Source organism: Cicer arietinum, chromosome 5 (assembly GCF_000331145.2).
Source record: "Cicer arietinum cultivar CDC Frontier isolate Library 1 chromosome 5, Cicar.CDCFrontier_v2.0, whole genome shotgun sequence".
Lineage (NCBI taxonomy): Eukaryota > Viridiplantae > Streptophyta > Magnoliopsida > Fabales > Fabaceae > Cicer > Cicer arietinum.
In genome coordinates, this window is record NC_021164.2 from 68,187,401 (window position 1) to 68,215,362 (window position 27,962).

At 28.2% G+C, this 27,962-nt stretch overlaps 3 protein-coding genes across 6 annotated transcripts; all 3 read left to right on the top strand.

Moving 5' to 3' along the window:
• Window positions 1-398: 398 nt before the first annotated feature.
• LOC101513938 (PP2A regulatory subunit TAP46) lies at window positions 399-7,615 on the top strand. 2 transcript variants are annotated; one of them, XM_027334962.2, is made up of 11 exons: window positions 399-478; window positions 1,965-2,073; window positions 2,174-2,335; window positions 2,417-2,539; window positions 4,278-4,364; window positions 4,495-4,599; window positions 4,782-4,943; window positions 5,248-5,283; window positions 5,364-5,435; window positions 5,705-5,985; window positions 7,181-7,615. In XM_027334962.2, exons 3-11 carry the CDS (start codon window positions 2,240-2,242, stop codon window positions 7,428-7,430), a joined length of 1,212 nt encoding a protein of 403 aa, XP_027190763.1. In that variant the 5' UTR covers window positions 399-478; window positions 1,965-2,073; window positions 2,174-2,239; the 3' UTR covers window positions 7,431-7,615. The 2 variants fall into 2 exon arrangements, with proteins under 2 accessions (XP_027190763.1, XP_073225285.1); XM_073369184.1 differs by lacking the exon at window positions 399-478 and having other exon boundaries at window positions 2,073-2,335.
• Window positions 7,616-18,477: 10,862 nt separating this feature from the next.
• Window positions 18,478-22,606, top strand: LOC101514698 (uncharacterized). 3 transcript variants are annotated; one of them, XM_027334999.2, is made up of 4 exons: window positions 18,478-18,834; window positions 19,086-20,126; window positions 20,815-21,740; window positions 22,098-22,606. In XM_027334999.2, exons 2-4 carry the CDS (start codon window positions 19,109-19,111, stop codon window positions 22,443-22,445), a joined length of 2,292 nt encoding a protein of 763 aa, XP_027190800.1. In that variant the 5' UTR covers window positions 18,478-18,834; window positions 19,086-19,108; the 3' UTR covers window positions 22,446-22,606. The 3 variants fall into 3 exon arrangements, with proteins under 3 accessions (XP_027190800.1, XP_004502665.1, XP_073225354.1); XM_004502608.4 differs by having other exon boundaries at window positions 18,480-18,834; window positions 19,086-20,231; XM_073369253.1 differs by having other exon boundaries at window positions 18,480-18,820; window positions 19,086-20,231.
• Window positions 22,607-25,582: 2,976 nt separating this feature from the next.
• On the top strand, window positions 25,583-27,594 carry LOC101515251 (uncharacterized). Its single transcript, XM_004502610.4, has 2 exons — window positions 25,583-26,231; window positions 27,367-27,594. Exons 1-2 carry the CDS (start codon window positions 25,821-25,823, stop codon window positions 27,457-27,459), a joined length of 504 nt encoding a protein of 167 aa, XP_004502667.1. The 5' UTR covers window positions 25,583-25,820; the 3' UTR covers window positions 27,460-27,594.
• Window positions 27,595-27,962: the final 368 nt, after the last annotated feature.

Consider the following 27,962-nt stretch of genomic DNA (forward strand, 5'->3'; position numbering starts at 1 on the left):
ATCCCGACAAATTTTAATAGCTTCTGTAACAACAATTTTAAATTTTATAATAAAATAAATATAACTAACAAATTATTCTCAATTGAAAATATTATTTCATGTAGACCTCTTTGCCATTTCCTATAACTTGTTGTAAAGAGTCAGACCGTAAACGAATCTAAACCGTCCAATGTATAAAATTTAAATCCTACGATTTCATATCATTCGTCACCGGTGAGTTCAAAGTTTCAATTTTCTAAATCTCTCTCAATAACAATACACTATTTTCCTTTTCCACTCCATTTCGTTTCGTCTCAGAAACTCGGTGCTTCAGATTTCAACCCATCGGATACACAGTTTCGAGATTTTCACAGCAAAAACAAACCAACGGAATCAAATCCCTATGGGCGAGATTAAGATGGAGGACATGCCGCTGCCGGCGCTGTTTGACCAAGCAAGGAAGATCTACGCAACCGCCACTGAGTCTGGTGCTGACCAGGTACGCCGTGTTTTCCTCTCTCTCTTATGGTTTTTGTCTTGGTTATGCATATATATATATATTTTGTATTGTTTATGTTTCTTAATTTCTATTATCTTATATAACATTTGTCTTAATAACTCCGATTTTAAATTCACTCATAAATAGTTAACAAATTGTACATATGTATATTTATATTTCTATTCTCTTATACAAGATTTGTCTTAATAACTCCGATTTTAAATTCTCATAAATAATTGTTAACTATTATATCTAGTTTTTTTCTAACAATTTCGATTAGAAATGTATTTTGCAGCATGTGACTCCGTATCACTGAACGATTTAGCCGCACATTTGAAAAATAGCCTAAAAGCTGAAATGAACGTTGGGATAATTGGTTTATCTTAATCGTTCCTGGTTCTTAATAATTTTAATTATAAGTTGTCTAATAAATAATTTATTTAAGTAAATATAAAATTTATTTAGAGCCATGAATTCAATTAAATTTTCAAAATATTGAAGAGAAAAATAATAATTTATTTAAGAAAATATAAAATTTATTTAGAGCCATGAATTCAATTAAATTTTCAAAATATTGAAGAGAAAAATAATAATTTATTTAAGAAAATATAAAATTTATTTAGAGCCATGAATTCAATTAAATTTTCAAAATATTGAAGAGAAAAATAATAATTTATTTAAGAAAATATAAAATTTATGTAGGAATTAAAGAAACAATTCACTTCATCGATTTCAAACACTATTTTATCAAATTTAAAAACTAAAATATCACGCAAATTCAAAAGAATTCAAAAGATTCATGAAAGATTAATGAGGACTAACATGCAAATTCAAAGATAAAAGATACTCATAGTTTTTATGTGTATTGTAATTTTTTGTTTGTAACGGAAAAATTATTTTTCTTTAGTATTTTGTGAGTAGTACTAAAATGAAAGATATTTTGCCCACTTATACAGCAAAGGCTGAATAATAAAAATAAAAATTCATTATTAAGTTACTTACTCATCTTTACATTTACTTATTTTATATATGTCCATGTCCATTATTTTAAAAATTATTATTTCATCTAATCTAATTATTTAATAATAATTATTTTTATTTGTTTAAAATTAAAAGTATTGTTTTGTAATAAGTTTTTTGGAAAGAAATAAGATTCTTTGTAGAATTCAAAAATAAGGCATGTGCATGGTGTTGGAGTAATACTTTTCATCAATAATATTGAGAGCGCATAAGAAAGTAGTTTTTAAGTTAAGTTATAATTAGATTTTTTTTAATTTTTTTATTTTAAATTATTTTTTTAAGTCAACTTATTTTTTTAATATCAATAAAATAAAATTTATAAAATTTGATATATATATATATATATATAAACTAATATAATAATTTATTTATTAAAATCGTTGTTTCCGTGCGACGCATGGGTTACGAATTAATAAAATAAATATAACTAAAAAATATTCTCAATTGAAAATATTATTTCACGCAGGACCTCTTTGCCATTTCCTATAACTTGTTGTAAAGAGTCAGATCGGAAACGAATCTAAACCGTCCAATGTATAAATTTAAATCCTACGATCTCATATCATTCGTCACCGGTGAGTCCAAAGTTTCAATTTTCTAGATCTCTCTCAATAACAATACACTATTTTCCTTTTCCACTCTATTTCGTTTCGTCTCAGAAACTCGGTGCTTCAGATTTCAACCAGGATACACAGTTTCGAGGTTTTCACCGCAAAAACAAACCAACGGAATCAAATTCCTATGGGCGAGATTAAGATGGAGGACATGCCGCTGCCGGCGCTGTTTGACCAAGCAAGAAAGATCCACGCAACCGCCACTGAGTCTGGTGCTGACCAGGTACGCCGTGTTTTCCTCTCTCTCTTATGTTTTTGTGATTCTTAATTGAAGTGCTTTTTTGGATGTGTGTAATTTGTTCAGGAACTTGTGAAGAAGGGCTGCGAAGCCTTGAATAAATGCGAAGACATGATCAATAAACTGGCTTTGTTTTCTGCTAATGAGACCAAAGAAGATATCAGCACCACCGATCTCAAGTATATTCTGGTACTTTTTCTTCTGCTTCTTATTATTTTTCAATTACCTTTTTCATATCAATTAGTTTTTTTCAAAGCTGAAGGAGAATTAATAGTAGCAGTATGTATAGCGATTTTTAGGTTGGATTTGAAAGAGTTGAGTCTGTTGTAGTCGATTTTCTCTTGCTTATTAGTGATAGTAGCATTTTAGATAATATGATAGAGTTTGCGGGATGAACATTAAGTACAACTTTTGCTTTAATTCGGGATTATGCAATGGTAGTTACCTTTTCAAAAAGCACCAACACGAATTCCCTATGCCTCCTATTCAAGATAAAAAAATGTTAGCTACAATTGATAACAGATGCCAGATTATTTCAGATCGATATAAATCTGATATAAGTAATTAAGTACATAATATTCAAGGGTCTTGGGAGCATGTAATATTGACCTTGTATCATTGCTATTGACCTTGTAGCTCAATCTCCTCCCTATTTCAAGAACATGATCAATTTCATATTTTCTAATCTTCTAACATCCCTCTTATCATTTACATAGCTGAAAACAACACATGTCACAACGAAATTATCTTTTGGTAGAGCATGTTTTTTTTTGAAATAGTTTTTGGTAGATCGTGTTAATGTCAAAGTGCTCATAACTTAATATGGATTTATGATTAAGAATCACACACAAATAAGAACTTCATATAGATCAAAAGATCCTACCTACAGAAAATCATTAAGCGAATTTCTTATAATCAGGGACCAGTTGACCCTGTACTTCCACACCAAAAGCAGCGAAGATCAACATATATTTGATCAGGAGAATGTTTGAATTGAGACTTTTAAGTATTTCTACAAATTCATTAATTGGTCTAATACCAGTGCAAAGGCTATGATTTGTTTAAGTTAATGTCCGATGGAATTGTGCAAAGGCCAATGTTTTGATGGATTTTTAGCCACAAAGACCTATATAAGTGACTGCGGGCTAAGTATTTAAAAAATGTTAAATTTTATTTTGTTAAATAAATAATACTGGTATTGCCAGCCTATTTCTTGCAACGTGAACCACCATTGACAGCAATGAATGAAGGTACGGGTAGTACCAAGATCTTGCTCCCAGCCAAATTATACAGGCAATACCTAATTTTGTATAATAGTTAATACCATACTCAAGGGGATACGAAAGTTCGTTGATTCATCCTATAAATATTGAACAAATAATAGAAAGATACAGTTTAAAAAAATGGAATTCAACACACCAATTTGTGGAGAGGCCGTATTGGCATATCGCTCAAAGATAAAAGGTGGATTGTTCATTCCAATATAAAGTTTCGTGCTTGCATTAGCTGGTAGAGAAATCATAAATCTAATATAAAGATCCAAACAATATTATGAAAACTGTAACTGAATTAAATTTCCAAAGCCTGAAAAATGTGGGGAAAAATCTTAATATAATATGGATAGCAACAGACCAAGAAAGTTCAAAATTAGGAGACAAAAGAAAAGGCACACAGGAGTGTGGAATTAATGTGCCCATGCTTTTAGTATTTATACATAAATTTCATCATTAGCATGCAGTGCCCATGCTTATTTTACTTGAGTATCCTAATGTGTATTAATATGGTACAGCTGGGCAAATGCACAATCAAATATTTGTTTCATTTGTCTTACGGTCTTACCTTCCAATTACAGACTATTGAAGATAACTGATGAATAAATATTTATGTATTTTTACCATTTATCAGTTTTATGTTATAACTCTCTCAGGTGCCGTATTATCTTGCTGAGTTGACCGAAAAAATAGCACAGGATGACAGGATACAGATTCTAAAGTCTTCCCAGGAAAAACTGAAGGTGAGAGCTGCACTATAGAAAGGAAACACCTGCCCCAACAACTAATTCAACATAATATGCACAATTCTTGTCAACTTCTGTAATATTATTTAATAAATGTCCTTTAATTGAAATTTATTCATTTTTTTAGGAATTTGTCTCATTTTGTGAGGCAATGGAGCTGGTCCCAAAAGAGGAGTTAGAATCTTATATGCAAGGGGCACCAAAATCTGTTGCTGATCTGAGGGCCAGAAAGGTGTTATTTTTTCTTGTACAATGCTATATGATTTCTATACAATTCACGCATTATACACTTATATATTATTATCTTCTTCCTGTTATTCCCTTGATATGAAAATTGGACAAGCAAATTTGAATGATGAGCATCATAACTGCTCATAATTAAATTTATTTAATAATTTTGTATCTGTTGTGCAGATAGCTAGATTTAAACGACAAAAAGCTGCAGAATCAAAGTTGTTGGAAATAAAAGAGCGAAAGGAGCGGCGTGGGCGTTCTACTAAAGCATCTGCCTTGTCTACCCCTGTTGAGGCAGGAGAGGAAGAAGTACTGGATGATGATGGGGAAGAAGAAAGAGAGGTTTGTATCTTGAATTCTCGACCTGGTACTTATTTCAGTTCAGTGCTGCTTTACTGCTACTTTATGTAGTGGGTTTATGCTGTGTGGCTGCTCTCCTGAAAATCTGTTTTGCCTGGTGGATTTCCCTACCATTAGATAGGCTTAAAAATAGGTTTGTGGGACCTACAGTGGTCCTATATATTGTCTGACTAGCTTATGATTTATGTAATGGACCATGGCGGTTTCACATGTCCAAAAGCATATCTTTAACTATAAACAAAATCTGCTCATTAGGCTGTTCACTTATATTTCTTCTCTTTTTCAGGCTTGGAATACTACCATATCTTTGGCAATCTGTAAGGTTGGTTCATACTTATGCAACAATTCCACTTGTTGAAACTTCTATTTCCATTATTCTCATGGTTGTCTTGCAATGTTCAGGCATTTGATCTTCTGGAAATGATAAAGAAAGAGGAAGAGATGCTTTCTGCTGTAAAGGATAGACAATCCAAGGTAGTAAAAATTATGGTGGAGGTCTTTATGGACTGTTTTTGAGTATGAAGTTAAAACTTGAACTATTTTAAAGTGGCAGAACTTAAATTTTTTTAGACTTGTACATTTCACATTTCACAAGCTAATTCTGGAATATTAGGCTTTGAAGCATATACATGTGATGTGAATCTATCAGACATGTTATGTTTTAAAGGGAATAGTAAATTGTACTTCTATTCAAGATTAAATATGGTCCTATTCATTTTTTCTTGTAATTTTGCCTGTTCTAGGATGGGGATCAGGAGTTTTCTAAGGATGTTCTGGATGAACGTGCCAAGAAAGCAGAAGCTTGGCATCGCGATGCTGCAGTTCGTGCACGGTATACTAAGCCATCTCCACCAATCACATGTGCCACTTTTGCTCAAGATGTTCTAGAAGGAAGGGCAAAAGCGTCACAGGCACATGATCACAAACACCAACCACTAATATTTGGGCCAGCAAGCCTCGTGAATGGAAGTTTTACAAATGAGAGAGAAAGAATGGCAGCTCAGGTCTTCCAACCCAGTCACAGGTACATATTTATTACCTTTTTTGTTTTGCTTTAGATAGCTTAGCCACAAAAGTCACACACACTTAATTGTGGAAAAGTGGGGTATTGCAAGTTTGAACCCGCATCCCAATACATCAAATGTCCCTACAAGAATTTACAAATTAAGCTGCACTTACATGACAAGTATTTATCCCCTTTATTACGAGTAAAGTGCACATTTTCATAGCTACTGAAAAGGCTTTGGAATAGGGAATATAGAAAGTTCATTAAACAGACTAGGGGTGGACAAACAGAACCGACCCGCCCAAAAACTGATTAATCTGAACTGAGAATAAGTCAAATGGGCGGGTGCAGGACGGTCAACGGTTGATCAAAATAGAATGTCAGTTTTGAACGGTCTTAAATGGTCGGTTTTGGTTTGATAAAAATTCACCATCGATGCCCGATTTCGACCGACTGTGTTTAATATAATCCTGCCTATATTAAATAATACTACAGAGACATAAGAGTAGACTTTCTTTTTACTTTATTGCATTTTGATATTCTGTCTTGATTCTTCACCTCCCTCTAGAAATTAAAATTCTTTTCAAACCTTCCTTCTTTTTTGCATGATGACTTTGCAGCTTGCTTAAGATGAACTCGTCAAAGGAGAACACACCAACATTTTCTCTTTTATTTCCTTCTATTCCCTTCTATTCTCTCTTCTACTCTCTCAATATAACTAAACGACACAAAAGAATGGTTTCATTGTGTCGTTTTGTCTATTCTCGCTTCTGAAACAAAACTTCTCACAAGTGATTTGTTTCATTGTTTGTTATTTTACATTTTTTCTTTTACTATGTTATGTTAGATAAATTAAGATGATTTTGGATCTGTCGTTATGGATTTCGACGTGTCTTCTCTTCCGTGAAATAGCCCAAAAAAATCCCGTTCAAAATGATCTAACCCGACCCCACCGAACTGGTGGACCCGTGTACCCGAAAAACCAATCTGTCCAAACTGATTTTCACATGGTTGGAAATGGGGGTTTGGGCCAGAATCCGTCCGTATCCACTCACTTGTCCATCCCTAAAGTAGACTATATGCCTGGAGGGAAATGAAGTTTTATTCCCTTGCAGTTTTGTTGTTCTATTATATAGCAACGATAGAGAATCGGTAGTAAGTTAGTAATGTGATCACATTTTTTTGGGATGCTAAGTTGAATGTTTCGTTGAAGGATGCCAACTATGAGCATTGAGGAAGCAGGACTTAAAGAAATGGAAATTATGAATAAATGGCAAGAGAACAATGCCAGACTCATGGAAGAAGCCAATTCATCTTGGCACAATGATAGGAAGTTCAAGCCAGGTGAAGACGAGGAGGATGAAGATGATGATGCTGCACAGGATAGAGCTAGAGCTTTTGATGATTGGAAGGATGATAATCCGCGGGGTGCAGGAAATACGAAGCTTACCCCTTGTGGCTAATTGAATCTATGATTGTCACGAAATCTCACTATTTGTGGATGATTTGCTCCTAGTATGTGTTAAAGATTGTGTATACCTAGATATTCATTCGGCTACATGTGTATAATTTTGGAGTTCAAAGTAGGGTTCTTCCTCATCTCCACCTTGAGGCCGATCCAATAGATGTGGAGGCTTAAAACTTTTAACGAGGGCAAAAGTAATTTTTTTAAATTTTAACTAACATCACTAAATTAATATAATTGATGTCATGTAATATTTTTTTAAAAATTAATTTGATATTGTTGAGATAATATTAAATTTAAAAAATATTTATATTTTTTAATTTTAAATTTTTTAAAATATGAAGTCTTTTTATTAAGTAATTTTTTTTGAGGTATTTTCATTAAGTAAAAATTTTGTTTTTCATGACTTAAAGCGGTTGTTTTAATAAATTTATTTTCGGACTCTCAACCTCCTTTTATTTTTTGTTTTTTATCTTCACCCGGATTAATTATATAACTAGTTGTTTAATTTGCAGCATTTGTCCATGTAGCTTTCCAACAAGTTCAAGTAGAAGTAGGATTTCCTCCAGAACTAATGGCCCTTTTTAATGCAAAACATCCAGAACTAATGGCCCTTTTTAATGCAAAACATCTTTTGTTTTTCGATATTTTAAAATCTTTGAAGTTGTTTCAGTACAGTCTTGATTAAACAATTGAATTCCTCCTCAAATTTCACTTTAGAATCACAACCGCAATGCAAATCTATCATACACCAATAGAGAAATGGTATAGACATTTTAAATGTTATTCATTGTTCTAATAAGAATATAAGGAATGCACGATAATTTTTTGAGTTTTTGCACCGATCATTCTCAATAAAGGCTCCATTCAATTGGTCATATAAAATCTATTTATTTGCTCAACTTTCTACATCAGTTGATTTTTAACTCACTTAGGGTTACAACATCTATACCGAGTAAATATAGGGTTAGAATATCTATTTAGTTTACATCAATCAATTTTAATAACAATGTAAAAATGTTAGCTTAATCCCATTCCAAAGAAAACTGCTAACTACAAGAATTGAACGGAATTTACCCATAGTAAAATCCTCACCTTTTTCTCATGCTTTTCTTTTTTAAAAGGAAAGAATTAAAACTTACACCTTTTGACAATTACTTTATTCCTCGCTCGAGTCTTGATATAATAAAACTCATTTGTATAAGTGAGTTCGATCACAATTCTAAAAGACAACACAACTCTACTTATTAAAAAAAAAGTACCTTTTTAGAATGACTGATGTAACCATACTGAGACTCGTTTGTTTAAAATAACTTTTATAATATTTTATCTTTTTATTATGATATTTAAAAAATAAAGTTTTAAATAAAAAATTAATTAAAGTAATTTATTATAAAATATTATTTTAAGTACTTCATCTATTTACTATAATTATTTTTTATAATGATTATAATAAAAAGGATTTTGAGAAAAATTTCATAAAAATTATTTTTAAAAGATATATTTATTTTTAAAAATGTGATTTTTATCATGTTAAAATATTTAAATCAATGAATATAAAAAAAAATTTATGACAAATGAATTTAAAATAATTTTTACTATTTTAGAATAATTTTTCAGAAAAATCATTTTAAAAATATAGTAGTTAAAGTATGTTTTTAAAATTTTAAACCAACGAGTGAATACGTGATATGACATAAAATTGCGGGAACCTTGATAGAGTTTGGTTAGTCACTCAGTAGTAAATTTCACGTTCCGTTCCCTTTGATGGATCTTGAAATTGCAAAAATTACGAAATGCAAATCGCAAAAGATACGGCAAGTCACCATCAGGAGAATTAAGCAGGGCAAAGATATTCCACAATAAACAACTGAATATTTTTCTTGTCACTAAAAAGCTATGGTAAATCTCACTTTTGAAACTTTAACTTTCATTTCAGTTTAGTTCTTTAAGGTATAAATGTGAGACGATGTGGATCTAGAATTATTTTTTTTATAGGAGTAACAAAATAGTACACATGTTTTGAAAAAAAAAATTAATTGTGAAAAGAATTTTTAAAATATATTTAGAATTATTTAATATCTATATTAATGTAATAAAATTAAATAATTTGACTTTAATTCACATCTTAGACATCAAACTAATGGATATGTTAAATTATTAATAATCTTTTTTAATAATTGTTTTCTTTCATCTATTATATGAGTTTTTTTTTATAAATAGAGACTCTTTAGAGGCATAAAGGATAAATAAATTTAAAGAAGACATTTTTCAAGTTATATAAAGTCAAAATTTTATCAAAAATGTTTTTGAGTAATTTCTTATTTTCTCTAGTGTACGAGAGTAAATGAATAAATTTTATTATATAAACTATCATTATTGATAAACTTGATGTGAATGTGCAATTCACTTCAAAGATTACAAAATAACTTGAAAGATATTCTTCGGTTAACCTGTTTGCATTCAATATATATAGATTGATGGGACGAATCGAATTGAATTGAATTTACAACATATCACCAACAAAAGATTTAAGATTACTAACTCTTATAAAATACATAATTATAATGATTTAACAAACTCAAAATACATAAGAGTTTTTAAAATTTATAATTTTCTTCTACGAGATTTCATATTCTTAAAATGTTTAATTTTTACATTATCAACACTATCAAATATATTAATCATTTTCACTATATACTTAATTAATAAATCATTTAAAAACTCATCTCATAAGAAATTCAAATAAAAATAACAATATTATCAAAAGAATTGTTTGTTATCTTGTGAAACCGTTGGTCCCCCATTGCTTATTATATAATAAATATGTAAGGGGTCCAAGTTATTTTTGTTTTATTTTAAACTCTTAATTTATAAACATTAAACAATTCAATTTTTTTAAGTTGTAAATATTGTATACTTTGGTCATTTCTAATTGTAATTAAGAGATTAAATTGATAAATTTTTGTAACTTAAATGATCTAAATGTTTGATGTTTATAACTTAATGGACTAAAAAAGAACAAAAATAATTTGAGGGATCAAAATGTCCAATATTTATAAAATAAAAGATGAAAATAAAACAAGACTTAAGGGGCCAAAAGTATAATTTAATCTTAAAATTAATTATGTCTAGGTAGGGATGAGAATATGCTAGGTCTTCCGTTAAAGGCTTATGGCCTGACCTACTTATGGTATGGTCTGACTTGACTTATTTAATAAAAAGACTAAACTCAGATTATTTTTAAAGTCTATTTATTTAAATATGTCAGGCTCAGACTTATAAAAAAACTTATTAAGTCTTTCACGCTGACATATATATATTTTATTATTTATTAATGTTATTCTTTTTTATTATATTCATAATAATATTTCTTATTTTAAATTATATCAATTAGCCAATCACTCAGTAGTCATTCCATATTCGGTAGCCGTTCCATATTTGGTAGTTGTTCTATATTCGGTTAGTCATTCAATTAGTCAATCACTCAGCAGTCGTTACATATTTGTTTGAGAGATAATAATAGGTGCGTTTGTTTCAGAAAAAAAAAAATTCTTTAAAATAAAAATTTATTTTTTAGGGTTCAATGGATGTTTGTTTCATATTTTTAAAAATTATTTTGTTAAAAATTTTATTTTTTGTTTAATATATATATATATACATTGATATTGGTATGTGGAGAGTATCATGTGGTATGAGTAGAACATTTAAATGTTTTAATGTGAATAATACTTTTAAATAGGCTTTTAGGTCAGACCAAATTTTTAAAAAGGTTAGGTCAGACCGAAAAAAAAGTCTATAATAGGCTGTATGTCAGGTCAGGCTCAGACCTTTCAAAGTCTGGCCCGGTCTATTCTCACCCCTATTCCCGGCCTATCAATTATAAATATTCATACCATTTTTATCAATATTTAATAGTGATTAATATTTATCTTGTGTTTTATTTTTTATTTATTATTGACAAATATATTTCTCTCGTATTTTTGGGTGCATCAAAGAAAATTATTTGTATAATTTTTTATATTAATGTGCGAAAAATTATAGTTAGTGTATTATAATTATTCTCATTTTTTGATAAATATTTATTCCATTTATTTTTTAATATTTTTCGGTGTCAAATATTTGTTCTATATTTTTTATATTTATTAATGAGAAATATTTTTCCCGTGCAGTTTTCATGTATCATATTTTTTTTGGGAATTTTATTTATATTTTTTAGTGATTGTCCCATATATTTATTTGGTTATAAATATCTTTCTTGTGTTATTTTTATGTATCAATGACAAAAAAAAAAATCCATTGTTTTTTTATATATATAAGTGATAAACACGTGTCCCATATTTTTTGTTTATCAATGACAAAGATGTATCATGTGGTTTTTATTTATTTATCAATCACAAATATATATCCCATATTTATTTTATGTATCAATAACATATATTTGTCTATTTTATTTTAATATTTATTATTGATTATTTAAAAAAAAATAAATTACATTAAAAAATATGCTACCTATATTTTTTATGTATTTTTTAAAGTGATTAATATTTATTGTGTGATTTTTATACTTATCGGTGACAAAGACTTATTTTTTTTTAATATTTTTTTATTCACAAATCTATAATATAATATAAATGACATTTTTTTCTTTTTTACTTTATATTTACTAATAATAAATATTTATCTCATGTTTTTTAAATATTTATTAGTGATAAATATTTATTTCGTATTTTTATAAAATTAATCAGTGACAAATATGTATCCTATATTTTTGTACATCGGTGACAAATATTTATCCCATAATTATTTCATATTTATTAGTAACTAATATTTATCTTGTTTTTTTATAATATTTATCAATAATAAATATTTATCCCGTATTATTTTATATTTATCAAAGACAAATATGTATTACATATGTTTATTATATTAATGACAATTTTTTTTCTTTTACATTTATAAGTGATAAATATTTGACTTTTTTATTTATTAATTACAAATATTTGTATCATATTTTTTTATATTAATAAATAATAAATATTTATTATTTTTTTTATATATTTATTAGTGACAAATATATGTACCGTAATTGTGATGTGGCCTCAAATGGTCAACCATCAAACTGTGCAAATCTTTTTCTCACAGCAACAAAATCAGAGACATTTGAAGATTTTTTTTTTTTAGAATATATTTGTATTCATTAAATGATTTTTTAAAATTGTATTTGTATTTTCAGAATCAGACCCATAGAACAAAATGTCTTCTCCCTATAGATTATTTTATTTTATGTTTTTCATAGGTATACTTCAGTATTTTGTGTGTGTGTTTTAAGTGTAGAGCTTGAATGTGATTACTTCAATTTAGTTTAGAAAAACATGGTGGGTCATTTTTTTTTTATGTAACAAAATTAGTGGTCTAGTTCTCCTTATCTGTTTTCTTTTTCACTTATATGATTTTTTTATGTTTATACAATTTTCTTTAATTTTTGGTTAGTATAAACTAAAAAAGAATTAAATTTTCTTTAAAAGAATTCTTTTCTTTAATTTATCAACCAAAGAGTTTTTTTTTTTTTTTTTTTTTTATGTTTATACAATTTTCTTTAATTTTTGAATGATATTTATTTTTTTGTTGGTACATTTTAAGAATTTTTTTGTTGATAAATAAAGAAAAGAAGAAGAAAAAAACAGACAACATCAAGAAAATTTAAAAAGTAGTAGAAGTGAAAACTAAAAATCTAAAATGTTGAATCAAATTATTTATCTTTGTAGTATCCCAATTTTGTCTGATTAATTAAAAGTAATAATACGTTTAGTAAATATTTTATAAGTATTATTATAAAATTTAAAAATCATTATTTTGAATTTATATTTACATAAATATTCTCATTACATTTACCAAAAAAATTAAATTAAAAACAAACTAAAATAGAACAAAGAAAAGATGATTTCAAAACGTTTGGTTTTTAATTGTGTTCTTTTTCTTTTTTCTAACATGCAAAAGTATTTACTTTGTCTAATGCAAAACCACCAAATCCTTTCTCCATCTTACTGCTTTGAAACACCTCAATATTTCAAAGAAGTAGTTCAAATACTTCCAACACACAACAGTCCCACTCTCCTATTTATTTATTTATTTTTAATTTTTTTTTAAAGTGTAATAAAGTTATTACTTTTGCTAGTTATAGATTTAATCAAAAGGGTCCGCCACCTCTAGTCTGCAGTTACATAATTTCTTCCAAAACAATATAAAATCAAACATCAATTTATCTTATAGACACATAGATTCAACTTTGTAATCTATAAATTAAATCAAAAATTAGTTTTGAGAGGAGGAAAGTTTTATTTTTCAAATCAACAATCAACAAAGTAAAAAGAGGAATTATAAAAAGAGAAGAAAAGAAAAAGAAAAGAGAATTTTTTTTTAAAAAGAAGAAAATATTATGAAACAAAAATGAAGTTGAATAGAAAAGAAACAACAATCTAATTCCATCCTCAAAATTATACATTTCAAAAAAAAATAAAATAAAGAGAAATATGTCACCGTCATTTTATGTTCCACCGGTAATCGCCGCCAACACCATCAACCGTACGCCACCGTCGTCTTAGGATGTATTGAAATTTTACTTAAGATTTTTAAAAAATTTGACTCGTTGGTTTAAGATTTTATTGAAAAGTGAGTTTTGAGGTAATGACTATCTATTTAAATGAGACGTTTGTTTCTCGATATGATATATGATACCCTTTGATTACTTTACCTTATTATTATGAAACATGCGTTTTATTGAATCTTATTTACTTATTTTTTTTTCTTTTTTTCTTCAAACATAAATAAATAAATAAATAAAATATTGCTTCTAATTATGTTATATAAATTGTAATAACTTCACAAACTGTAATAACTCATAAATTGAAATAAAATTGAAAAACTTTGGTAATCTTAATTTGGAGTTTATGTTAATAAGAATAAATAAAATATCATAAGGAATGAGTTTGAAACCCAAATATCTCATAGTTTATTATGAAATTCTTTTTGTGATGGTGATCTTCAGGTTGTTGGGGTGGGGGCAAGGAGGGAGAGAGAAGGAAGAAGATACAAGCTAGTGTGGGATGAGTAAGACCATTGATTTGGTGTGGCCTATCAGAGACAAGTTTGGTACTAGTCCATGTTAAATGTCACCTAGAGAATGTGAAGTTGAAGATCATAAAGAGAGAAAGAAAGAATAAAATGAGAGAAAGAAGGTAAGAAATAAGTGATTTAGATTTGAAATAAACAAATGTAGTGAAATTTGAAGAGTAAAAAATGATATACATTGATTAATATGTGGAGAAACAAATAATACATTAGATAATAGAGAATAAGCAAATGATACATTGGTTAATAGTTAATATGTTGAAACAAAAAATACATTGGATAATAAAGAGTAAATAAATGATCCATTGGTTAATAGCTAATATGTAAATAAGTGTTGTGATTAAAATCTCATTATTTTTAATTAACTGTCAATTGATTAAATAATAGTAGTTATATAATATCTCATCTATCTTATTTTCCTTTCTCTCTATATTAGATGAATTATTAATCAGTAAAAAATTAATAAAATAAATAAATAAATTTTATTTATTTAAATATTTTTATTATTGGAGTTAGTAAAATAGTTAAATGATTTTTTTTATATAAAATGTAATTAGATAAATTAAATACAATAAATAAAAATATATTAGTTGAGAAATAATTATTGACACATTTATAGTATAAAGAGACATGAATATATATGAGACTAATAAATATTGCAATACTTAATTTTAAAAAAAGAATTTGTTTGACATGATAGTCTATTTTATATAAATTATTTAAGTGTTCACAAAATTATATATTTGACTCATAAAAAATATATGATTGTATGTATATTTTTTGAAATTTTTGATAAAGTTACGTCTCAACTTTCAAGGACCCAATAACCAACCCACCCATCATCGATTGAAATAAATTTACCACAAAAAAAAAAAAAAAAAAAAAAAAAGAATTTATTCAATATAAATCAATAAAATTTGATTAAATTGAATAACGAATTTGGCCAAAATAAACTCATCCGATATATACACCCCTACTCTTCAGCAGACCCATCTATTTTTATCCATAGATGTATCCAACAAAATAAATATATTTTAAGTGAATATATGAATTGATGTTTGAAATTATAAAATTAAAATAATTTATTTATAAATTTATATCATTATACATTTGTTATATATTTTGATATGATAATGTAACTGAATATATATAGTTTACCCACATTATTTTCACATTAATATAATCTTTTTAGAGACAAATTCGTTAATAAAATTTAATTATCTTAAAAATAAATTTATGAGTAATTATAATTATCTGTAAATTAATTATTAATAAATTAGTCAATGAAACATTTAAATTTGATAAGAAAATTCATCTATGTTGTGATAACATTAATATGAAATAAACTTCAAAAAATTAAATATTCAATTAACATATCACATCATAATTTTTAACCGTAAATATTCAATTAACATATCACATAATAATTTTTAACAATAAAATTTTAAGTATAAACTATTTTAATTATTATTTTATAATTTTTAAAATATATTTATTAATTTAAAAAGTTTAAAAATTAATTTGATTGACACTTACCATTTAAAAGTCTAATATCTATTCACACTATTTTATTATTATTTTAAAAAAAAAAAAGTTCTGGCATCATTGTGGTGATACTTTATGTCCGGCTTAGCGCTTACTTTGCAATTAATTATTGAATAATGATTTAATGAGTCTAATATTCAATAACATCAATGCCTGCGTTTTAGATAGGAAATGATGTTAGGACTCAAACTCTTGGATGGTCCTATATATTAGTCCCAAAAAAAAAAAAACACGATCCTATATAAAAAGAAAAACAATAGACAACAGAAAATAAAAAATAAAAACCATAAAGAATAAAGAGGTTCATTGAATGGTAAAAGTGTTTTCTAGATACAATTCTAACATTAAATACCATCACACTCATTCATATGAAGAATAATTGTAATTTGAAAGATATTAAAGTCATTTTAACAATTTATACATCTTACAATTTATCTCCAAAATATTCCTATATAGTCATCCAGAATAAATTATAAACAAAAATAAATCAAATTAAAATAAATCAAATTATTCCTATAAAGAAAGATATCTAACCATGTTTAATTGCTGCAATTCTAATAAAAATTCAAGTATATTATCTGACTACCTTCGGTGATTAATAAGTGGATGTTGAAATTATTTTAAATTAAATGAATAGTATTTTAAAAGTACTATCATTAAATCAACAAATTATTAATTTTTATTTATATTTGATTCTAAAAAATATAAATTAATTGTATTTATATTTCATTTTAAATGACGAATTTTAGTAGTCTTTTCTTAGTTGTAATAATTGAGTTCAGTATCAATAATTTATAATACATATTTATTGAGTAAAAAAAATATAGCCATAATGTATATTGTATAATAATGAATATAAAAAATTAACCGTAAAAATATATAGAAGTTGAAAATATAAGAATTGAACTTATTTATTCTTGAAACCTAGTGCAAGTAGTTAGTGGATAGTTTCTTGAATGGTGTAAACACTACTGAAAGTACTTAATTTAATTCCTATTCTAATTTATTTTCTTTCTATTTTGAAGAATGTGAAGTTTGGTATTTTTTCTATATTGAGATTTAAATAAATATTCCACTAATGAAGGATTTTTTTTTTTATGTATTTACATAAGTAAAATTATATGTGGTATATTTTGTATAATTTTTTTTTGCGTGTAAAATTTCATATCATAAATTTTTATTTATGGATTGATATGTAAAGTTAAATTGTAATATAAAAAGATGTCAAATTATTAAAATAAAGAATACATTTAAAATAAAAATATAAATTATATAATTTAATAATATTTTATTTTAAATCTTAAATAAATTTAAATAAAATATTCTCAAAATATTTTAGAAATATTATTCTCTAAATCTTGATGATCCTGACATTTTGTTTAACATGTTGGAGCTTTTAGAGATCTCAACTCACAAAAGCAAACGAGTTAAAGAGAAGCATATCCCTGTAAACATTATTGCTTGCAAACTCAGAAATATGTACTAATTAACGCAAAATATATTTTGTGGCTACTATGGTAACATTTTTTGGGTATTAAAATTTATAATTGGATTTGAGTTGTTAGGTGAAGAATTCCTAAATATATAAAATTTAACGGATAAGATACGTGGTCCATAAGTTATTAATTTGGATACCTGTATTACTAAATGCTACAATCATGACAAGAGGGACCAATTTATCAAAATGGGTTAATCAAGTTGCAAAGCAACCGGTACTTGTTCCTAACTTTGATACTTACTATACAAATACAAATAAACAAAGAAAACATAAACATATACTTTATGTTACTGCTATTCATGCACTTTCAAATATGCACACTCTCTGATTTTTTTATTTTTTATTACTACTATCATTTCCAGTTCAGCTAGAGTTTATTTAAAAAGTGTCTTTTTGTGCATTCTAATAATCAATGTACAGGTAGGCAATTGTAATTAATATTATATATTTTATAGCCAACTTGATTAAAAAATATCTATATATTCTTTTGGTTCTTTAAACTTCTATTTCTTTGTCAGAAATGGTGACAAGCATCCAGGAATCAAGTGCTTTTGCTTGCTACAATTGAGGGAAAGGGAGTTGGTGGTTGTAGGAGGAGGAGAAGAAAACTAAGAAAATAAATAAATAAATAAATAAATAAATAAATATAATTGTTTAAAAATACAAAATTAGATGATATATAAAATAAAAATATGTTTATGCGATCTCTCATCTTATAAGTTGATTTTATAACAGTAAAATTAAAGTAAATCTAAATTATAAAGTCATAAAAAATCTATTACATCACTCACTCGTTATTATGATTCGAAATGACCAAATATATTTATAATAAATGGATTTTACATGGTTGAGTGTGAATTGAAATTCTAATAATAATTGAAAAAAGAAAGCAAGGAGCATGTGGGGTTACTAGACATTAGACAAGTCTTCACTGAAAACCAGGAACCAAAAGAATTGATAATCATATTCATACCTTTCTTTCTTTCTTTGTATTCTGTATACTATAGACTATAGTGTACACAATGTGCAGTCTTACACGTGTAAACACCTATCTTTTCTTCACTCTCTGGCCATTTATAGAAGATACCAATTTCACATCAGTTACATTACTCTTTGCTGTCTGGTGTGACTGTTGAAGTTAACTTTGTCCATTTTCTTTCCTTTTTCTAGCTACACTTTCTTCCCCTTCCAACTTCCTTTTTTTGTCCTTGAATGTAAGTTTCATCAGGTAAACATCTTCACTTCTTCAATATTAATTGTTTCTAGTCACACACATATCAATTTCATGTTCCTCAATTATTATCAAGTGTTACTGTGATTATTTTGTTTCCAATTATTGATGACTCTTTTTTTGGGATCTATGTTTTCTTTTATCTTTTTCTTTGTCTTTTGAATCATGTGAGTTGTTTTGTAATGTGTGGCTTATAGAGAGTTATAATAATTATTGGAATTGTTTTATAACTCTTTTTGTTTTTGTAGAGTGGCAAAGAAAACCAAATCTCATGGTAATGGGTGATACTAGTGATGATAGCATGTATCCAATGTATTTTGGTGTTTCTTGTGCTTTTTTTGCACTCCAAGTGCTTAGAAAAAAACCACATGTTGAAGTTGAAAATTTGTCTAAAATTGTTGAAACAATGCTTCAAGGAAGTGCACAGCTTTTAGGGTTGATTGTGTGGAAAGTTCAAAAAAGAGTGCCAAATGATGGGGAAAACCTTATTATTAAATTGAAAAGTGCTGAGATAGAAATTAAGAATCTTAAAAAGATGAGACATGAAGATGCAAAAGCAAATGAGAAAGTGGTTGGAATCTTTGCAACACAAGAGCAAAGTTGGTTTAGTGAAAGGAGAAAACTTAGACAGCAGATTGGTGCTTTACTGAATGAGTTAAGAGTTTTTGAGAAGAAAAAGGGTTCAGAAGTTTCTGAATTGAATCAAAAATTGAAGGAAATGGAGAGTTTGGTTGAGTCAAAAGACAAGAAGATTGAAGAAGAGGATAAGAAAAGAAAGGAGTTTGAAGAAAAGGTAAAAAAAGCTGAAAAGGATGCAGAAGAATTGAGAGAGTCTATTAGGCATGAAGCTCAAGAACATTCTTCTGATCTTAGGAAACACAAAACAGCTTTCATTGAGCTTGTTTCAAACCAAAGGCACCTTGAAGCTGAACTTGGTCGTGCTGTTAAGCATTTGGAAGCAACAAAACAGGAACTTGTTTCTGTGATGGAGAACAAGGAGGAATCTGATTTGATGGCACAGAAATTAACTTTGGAGATTGGTAAATTTCACAAGGACTTGGAACAAAAAGATAAGATTTTGTCAGCAATGTTGAGAAAATCTAAACTTGATAGTGCTGAAAAGCAAATGCTGTTGAAAGAGGTTAAGTTATCAAAGGCTAGGAGGAAGCAAGCTGAGCAAGAAACAGAAAAGTGGAGGGTTGCTTCAGAAGGAAAACATGATAGACATTCCCTTAAAACCATGTTGCTGAATTTGAGTTCAAGGATGGATGTTTTTCCTAGTGGAAGAGGTATGCAGCATAATTCTTCAACAGGCTCCTCACATATTTCAAATGAACAAGAACAATTTTCACCCTTTTCTGATCACTACTTGCCACAAAGAAATGAAGAATCGTGTAAGATTTAAGTTCTACAAACTTTTTTGTCGCAATTTTATTTGTTGTGGTAGTCTGTGTTTGGTTCTACGGTAGATAAACTTGATTTTGAATGAATTGATTATGTAAAATTGATTTTGGCTAGAAAATGAGTTGAAGGTAAAGTTCTATGTTTGGATACATTCATGAGAAAGGGAGTTGCATGATAAATTCAAGACTAAAATCAATTCTAACGGCAAAAGCAATTTAACTCGAGAACTACCAAACAAGTCAAAATCAATTTTAGACCTCTAGAATCAATTTTGCTTGCACCAAAAGTTGAACAAAAACAAACATACACTTAGTCTACATAGTTCAATAGATAGCTAGAGTATCTATTTGTTGTGCTCTATGAAGCACTGATACAGACACGAAAATCAAAGACGACATTGATAGTGACATATAGACACTGATAATAATTTAAGAAATTGAAGTAAGTAAATGTGGGAGTGTCGTGTTAGTGTAGGACACTGACACGTATCTGACACCAAACACATCTTCAATCTGAAATCTAAATATAAATAACTTGTGCTAACCCTTTCCCTTTCTCCTATTTTGTCTCTAGCCATTCCTGCCAATGCTAAGCGTTTGGAAGATTGGATGAGAGGTGAAACAGAAAGATACGCAACCTTAATTGAACAGAGGCATCACATAGAGTTAGATGCTTTTGTAGAACAAATGAGGATCAAAGATGAGAAGTTAGAGGCATTTAGGTGGCAGTTGTTGAGAACAGATTTAGAATCAAAGCAGCTTCAGTCACACTTGGAGGGATTGGTGAAGGATGTGACACAGCTGAGACATGACAAGATGAAATTGGAGAGTTTATTGTTGGAAAGAGAGGATGAACTAAATTCCCTAAAAGACCAATTTGCATCAAAATTAAGGCCTTTAAACTTCTTTAGAAACAACTCTAATTTGTCTCCACAATCTTCATCAGAACTAACTCAAGATGCTGTTTGGTCTAAAGTCAAGATTGTGAAGAGAAAACCAGGTGAAAAACAGCTAGAAATGGTGGAAACTTTGATTGAGGAAGATTGCAAAAAGGAGGCGGTGCAGCCCTTGCACCATGATCAGTTTGACAATACTAATTCACAAGTTCAATCTCCAGAAAATAAGTTTGAAGAAGAAAAACATGTTTGTAAGGAGGATAGTCCTACATCTGTGCAGTATCAAAGTCCAAAACACATTGAAATTGATTCTGCTGAAAAGATAGGATCATCAACCAGCCTGCCCTTTAATGATGCAAAGCAATTCCAATGGAAGATGGATCTTCATGCTCTTGGAGTATCTTACAAGATCAAGAGGCTTAAGCAGCAACTGACTCTTGTTGAAAAGTTGACAGGAAGGCAAACCAACAATGAACATGAAGAAATGAGTGAAGATAGCAAAGTTGGTATGGAGGCTTACTTTTCCTTGACTGCTTTGCTGAATAAACAAATTGGAAGATATCAATCCCTCCAAGAAAAGACTGACGATCTTTGCAAACGAATGGTAAGCAATAAGTATCATTTCTTGTATACTTTTATGCGTTTTGCATTCATGTCGAATCATATTTCATCGTAATGTTATCATGTTATAATATTTTTTTTTTTAAATATCTGGATGCATAGATATGAATCTATGATTCAATTCTATTTTTATTCGTTTTGTTTTGACACTATGATCCATTTGCATTTAGATAAAAACAATCTTTTAGAGGCATGTGAGTCTTATTTAGCTTTCTTTTATGTTCATTTATGATATATTGAAAAATGGAGCAACATTGCATGAACTATAATCTAAATTCTACTAGTGTCCAACTTCATTAAGCATTGCAAAGATTCAATCATATGTTTTACATTATTTCAGCAAGAGAACGACTTCTACGCGAACCGTGTAGAAATGAATGGTGCAAGAAAAAAGGAGAAAACATCAACACTAGAGCACTTCTTGGAGGAAACATTTCAATTACAAAGATACATAGTTGCAACAGGACAAAAAATGATGGAAATTCAGTCCAAGATTGTTTCTGGGTTTGTTGGAGTGGCAGAAGAGATGGAAAAAAGTGCTTCTGGCATTGACATGAAGCGATTTTCTGAAAGTATAAGGAATTTGTTCCATGAAGTTCAAAGAGGTCTAGAAGTTAGGACATCTAGAATTATTGGTGACCTTGAGGGGACATTGGCTCGTGAAGGAATGATATGTTTTAGAAGGTAGCAATAATGGACCTTATATAAAGAGATCACATAAAATGACCTTTCTTTAACTGTTTATTTGTCTATACTCTATAGTCTATATATAGTATACTTGTTACTGCAGTTAAATAACATCAATTTGTATATGGAAGTTACACATAATCAAGTTTTATTTTTGTGTCATGACTCATGACTTTGAAAATGTGACAATGCTCATGCAATTTGTCTATACTCTATAGTCCAAATATTTAGTATAAGGGTATTTAATTTCGGTTGGATCACAATTGTTCATTTTTTTCAATTTGCTTGATTGCATCGCAATAAGATTAATTTCGTCCATCGAAATTACAATTACTCACTAAACGAAATAAACCAATAGTTGAATATAGAGCTTAGATATTTTTTTGTTCATACAATATAGTTAATTTCACTTTTTGACCTTGTAAAAAAAAGATGTTTATGATTATGATTCCTACAATATCCAGAGTATCTTGTTTTGCTCTCTACAAGAGCACCCTCCAACATATATGTTATTCTTTTCATTTTATAAGCAAATAATGAATGAGACTTATTGTGACTAAAAAGTCAACGATGTGAGAAGAAAGTTTTGATAGGTTATTTGAAAAAGTGGTCCATGTTTGGATTCTTATTGCTTTTATTCTAAAAATTATATTATGTTCTTTTAACAAGTAATAAATAACAACATATGTTTTGTTCGATATAATAAGAAAACTATCATTTTTTTAATACATTTTTTCTAAGGTCTCGTATTCAAGAAATACAATAATACATATCGTTCACCACGTTTTAAAGTAGAAAATAATTAAGTTAAAAAAAAAAAAGGAAAATAATAGTACTAAACAACAATTCAAGAGAGAAAATGGCATATAATTGATATGTTTTTCTTTTATCCTTTTCCTTTCAATACGTTAGAGTAAAGATGAGTGCCTCTATTTTAAAACATTTTCTGATATTTGGACGTTTATTCGTCACGCATGTATTAATTTTGTTTAAGTTTGCGGATTTTGTTCTACAACATAGACGAGGTTTCCTGGCCAAATAATTTTCACCCCCAAATGAAAACTTCGACACTTCATCACAAATTGATCTAAAGAGCAAAGTAGTTTGCATAACATGCAAAGGCATAGCTTGCAGCACTTGTTTGGTTAAAAATAACTCTACTAGTAAAGATTTATCTCCTTGCAAGTACTAAAGCGTTGAAGTTATTGCCAACTTGTATTATGAAATAATAGTGGTCTGCATTCATATTAGTGACTTTTATAAAATAATAAAAAGTTGTGAATCTTTTGTATAACAAAAAATGTGCAAAGGGAATTATCAATTAATATTTATTATTTTCATCAAAAAAAATATATTTATTATTTCTTTACTGTAATTCATCATTTTTTTTATCAAGAAATATTTATTACTCTCTTAAAAAACAAATATCTATTAATATAATATGTTTTGACTTAATAATTTAAACGCGAGATAAGTCGTAATATTTCTCTTAAGTTCACTCTCGTAAAACACATTCCATTAATTCAATCTCACCAATTTTGAATGATAATTTAAAGGTGAAATTATAATTTTAGTTCTTGAAAATATAGGATATTTTCACTTTTGTCATGACTCAACAAAAAACATAAATTAATCATTAAATCGTTAAAATAATAATTAAAAATTCTTAAAAGATACAATTTATTATCAAAATAGTCAAAGACTAAATTAACTATCATTTTTATAATTTAAAAATTAATTAAAAATTTAGATTGATTAAAAATTAAATTTTTTGATTGAATTAAGAATTAAAGTGATAGCGTCCAATATTTTAAATTGATCTACTCGATAATGATATATACATATTAACTAATAGCTCATTCATTATTTGGAAAACATGTGCAGCCTCGTGATCAATCATCTATACTATATCCATAAATAATGTCCCATCATTTTCATTGTTTCCACGTGCAAACTAATAATGGTTTTTGATTTGTATATAAAAATAAATTAAAAAAAGAATGTAACCCTTGTATATTTTTTCCGTTTGAAACGAGGATTACATTTTGTTATATACTTCTCCAATTTTGGGGCTCATATCAATTTAAAGATGGGTAGGGTGTTGAGTTGGGAGAACTTCTTTAACTTCCTTCTCTCTCTCTCTCTCTCTATATATATATATATATATATAGTTAGGGATGGGTAGGGTTTGGGTAGGGTACTATAGTATCCGTTCTCATACCTGCGATTTAAAAAAATATTCATACTGTATATATTTAAATATCCATAATAATATTTTGTGAAGTTGCAACTCATATGACAATATTATTTGAGATAATTGATACAAAGTTGCAAGTATAATTATAAAGTCACGATTAATAAGAAATAATTATTAGTTATAAAATCACAATTATTTACTTATTTATCATAATCAGATTCTTAAAAAAATTTCAAACGTTTATGTTTCAATTATAAATATTGTAATAGTCCAATGATATTAATAGATGTTAAAACATAAAAGAAAAAATTAATTAAACTAAACACTAATACAATAAATAAATAAATAAATAATATATTTATATAAGTGCGGGGCATGGTGGGTACTATAGTACCCGTACCCGCACCCATACCCGCTTAATTTTGCGGGTAATTACCTGTCCCAATCCCATACCCATTATGCGGATTTTTACCCTACCCATTGTGGGTTTTTTTTTGCGGGCACCCATTGGGTATGAGTCTAATTGTCATCCCTCCTATAGTTTTAGCAAAATTTTATAAAGTTTAAAATTATTTTTTTTTTATTTTTTTGCAAAATAATATTTTATACTAAATTAAATTATTATTATTTTTAAAAAAAAGTTATTTTCTCATGCATCACACGGTTCTGACATAGTAACACAAATTAAATGACAATGGAGTGAGGATTATGGTAGTGACTTAAAAAAAAAAAAGTAAAATGACAGTTCATTTTTGTTTTTTGGATTATAAAATCATGGTAAAATTTGTTTTAGGGACAAATCATGGTACTATTATTAAAAAAAAAAATAGTACTAATAGAGATGGAGCAATTTCTGTCAACCCCTACTTTAGATAATTACCTTAATACCTTATATTATAATAATTGGATTAGAGTGGAGCTATTTCATAATTCCCTTTATATATTATCATGCCTAGTCTACCACATCTACAAATCTCAAACCAAAAGAAACTAAAATTTGAAAGGACCTAATTTCAGTTGTATAAAAGAAACCAAAATTCGTGTCTTTCTTAATCTATTGACATATTTCTAATTTTTTGTACCAATATAAAAAGCACACATACCCACTCTTAGTATCTATTTTAAGGTTCACCTACTATATACTCTTTCTGTTTGAGTGTTGAAAAGAAATAACCAATAATGTCATCAGAGATTGCACAAAGTATGATTTCGGTTCCTTTCAAGTGGGAGGAGGCACCAGGGAAGCCTAGGCACTACCACACCCAATCGGAGCTCGATAATAATACCGTTAGAACCACCTTGGACCTGCCTCCGAGGTTGCTCTTTTTGGATCCCAAGCTCGATGTGCCTTCCCCAACAACGGTGTTAGATGGGCCTTATGTGGGTCGGGCCATGTCCTTCACTTCTTCCTATAGAACTCCCAGGGATAATTGGAATTCCAATTTTGGGTCCACCAGGTGGAGTAGTTTTAAGAAGGTTCACAAAGAGGGAGATGAGGGTAGTTTCGACTTTTCAGATCAGTTTAAGGTGAACAAGATCCCTAAAGGAGGAAACTTATCGAGTTTTTCTAAGCCAAAATCACATTTGTGGGTAAGTCTTAATTCATCTACTACTTGTTCTTTTCACTCTTCATCAATCAATTCCCAAATGCTCTTGCATCAAACTTTAACTATATTTAATTTAACATTTTCATAATATACATTTGTAATTTTGAAAAGGAAGAAAATTATTGCCAATTTTAATTATTTTTTGGATAATTAAACTAGTGGTATTTCTACATGGTAATAATTGTGGACCGTTCAAATTTACCTGCTATAAAATTCTGTCGGTATGATACGGTGATACCATTTAATTTTTAATGGATGATAGAAATTGGTATACTATTTTTGAAACAAGTGATGACAAATTGTAGGTAAAGATGACCGTGCTAGTTTCGATATATATACGTCATTCTATATGTCCCTTCAAAATAATCTATATTTATTTAACTTTGACTTGAATAACAATAACTTCAAGTCATCACCGTTTTATCCTTATGCATTTCCCTCATTGGATTGCTGTTATTAGTAAATCATGCATATAATAATGCAGAGCAGCTAAGATGTTAGGTATGCATTCTATATAGTAAAACGCATAATGAATTATTATTCACCAAAAGTGAAGTTTGACTAAAGATATATCATATGGCTCTTTGCTTTTATTACATTCGCGGTGGCTACAAACAACCCAACAAATTTATAAAAGGTTGTTATTCTTATTTTTATTTTATTTTTTAAAAAAACGATCAGAGTAAAAATTAAATAGATAGATATTAGTAATATTTGTCTAAAGTGAAATTGGCCTTAAACCCTGACGTCAAAAAAAAAAAATTGAAATTGAAATCTAAAAGCCCAACCCAGCAACAGTTAGGCACCGAAAGTTGATTTTCCCACCTGGCTTCAGAAAAAACAATACCACTTTTAGTTTTTGTTGCGTGTAAGCAATTAATTAAAAATCTAATTTACATGTTTTTTTAGGGAATAATATATTGCAGCACACCACAAGTTATAAATAAAACTTTTGAATTTTGATAACATGAGCAGCATAAAATAGTTGAAATGAAGATATTAAGTAAGGGGTAAGGCAACTTGGTGTGACACAATTGATACATAAATTTATCCCTTAAATGGAAAATTACATGTTGAAAAAAATTAGTACTAATAAAAAAAATTATATATACTTGCAGGCAAGCATTTTTGACAGTTTGAAGCAAGTGGTCCCTTGGAGACGCAGGAAAGAAGCACAGAGGAAATGGGTTTCCTTAACCGATACCGTTTAATAATCTTTTAGATTGAAGTCGTGTTATTACTCCTATTAAACACAATATTTAAGAAGTTAAATGATATTTAGTATCTAAATAAATAAACTTTATGGGAACAGTTGATATATCATAATTTGGTGTCAATTCTATTTATGGGATTGCATTTAGCAAAGAAATCGCAGAGATAGTGAGGAGCTTATGAGTGTGAATAGAGAAAGAGGGGAAAGAGACAGTAATTTAAAAACTTAATTATGGCATTTGATATGACTGAGGCTAAGGATATTTAAATAATATACAGTGACGTAGCCCATGCAATTTTAGGTTATAAACCACTCAAGGATATATTTATACCGCAATGCTATATATATATATATAGGAGGATAGTTTTTTCACGAATAAATCAAGAAGACTAAAATGTTAAATTGAGAAAATTAATTAAGTTGAAATGGTCAAATTAATTAAACATTGACATGTGTAATTATGTGTTTTTCGTTAATGTTTTTAATAGTAATAATAAAGGA

Bases quoted from the DNA above. Each gene is read 5' to 3' on its own strand.
- LOC101513938 (XM_027334962.2), top strand. From the start codon at position 2,240: ATGGGCGAGATTAAGATGGAGGACATGCCGCTGCCGGCGCTGTTTGAC. The intron at 4,600-4,781 runs GTGTTATTTTTT...TCTGTTGTGCAG, and splicing joins CTGATCTGAGGGCCAGAAAG to ATAGCTAGATTTAAACGACA. The intron at 4,944-5,247 runs GTTTGTATCTTG...TCTCTTTTTCAG, and splicing joins ATGGGGAAGAAGAAAGAGAG to GCTTGGAATACTACCATATC.
- LOC101514698 (XM_004502608.4), top strand. From the start codon at position 19,109: ATGGTAATGGGTGATACTAGTGATGATAGCATGTATCCAATGTATTTT. The intron at 20,232-20,814 runs GTAAGATTTAAG...TTTTGTCTCTAG, and splicing joins ACAAAGAAATGAAGAATCGT to CCATTCCTGCCAATGCTAAG. The intron at 21,741-22,097 runs GTAAGCAATAAG...ACATTATTTCAG, and splicing joins ACGATCTTTGCAAACGAATG to CAAGAGAACGACTTCTACGC.
- LOC101515251 (XM_004502610.4), top strand. From the start codon at position 25,821: ATGTCATCAGAGATTGCACAAAGTATGATTTCGGTTCCTTTCAAGTGG. The intron at 26,232-27,366 runs GTAAGTCTTAAT...ATATACTTGCAG, and splicing joins AGCCAAAATCACATTTGTGG to GCAAGCATTTTTGACAGTTT.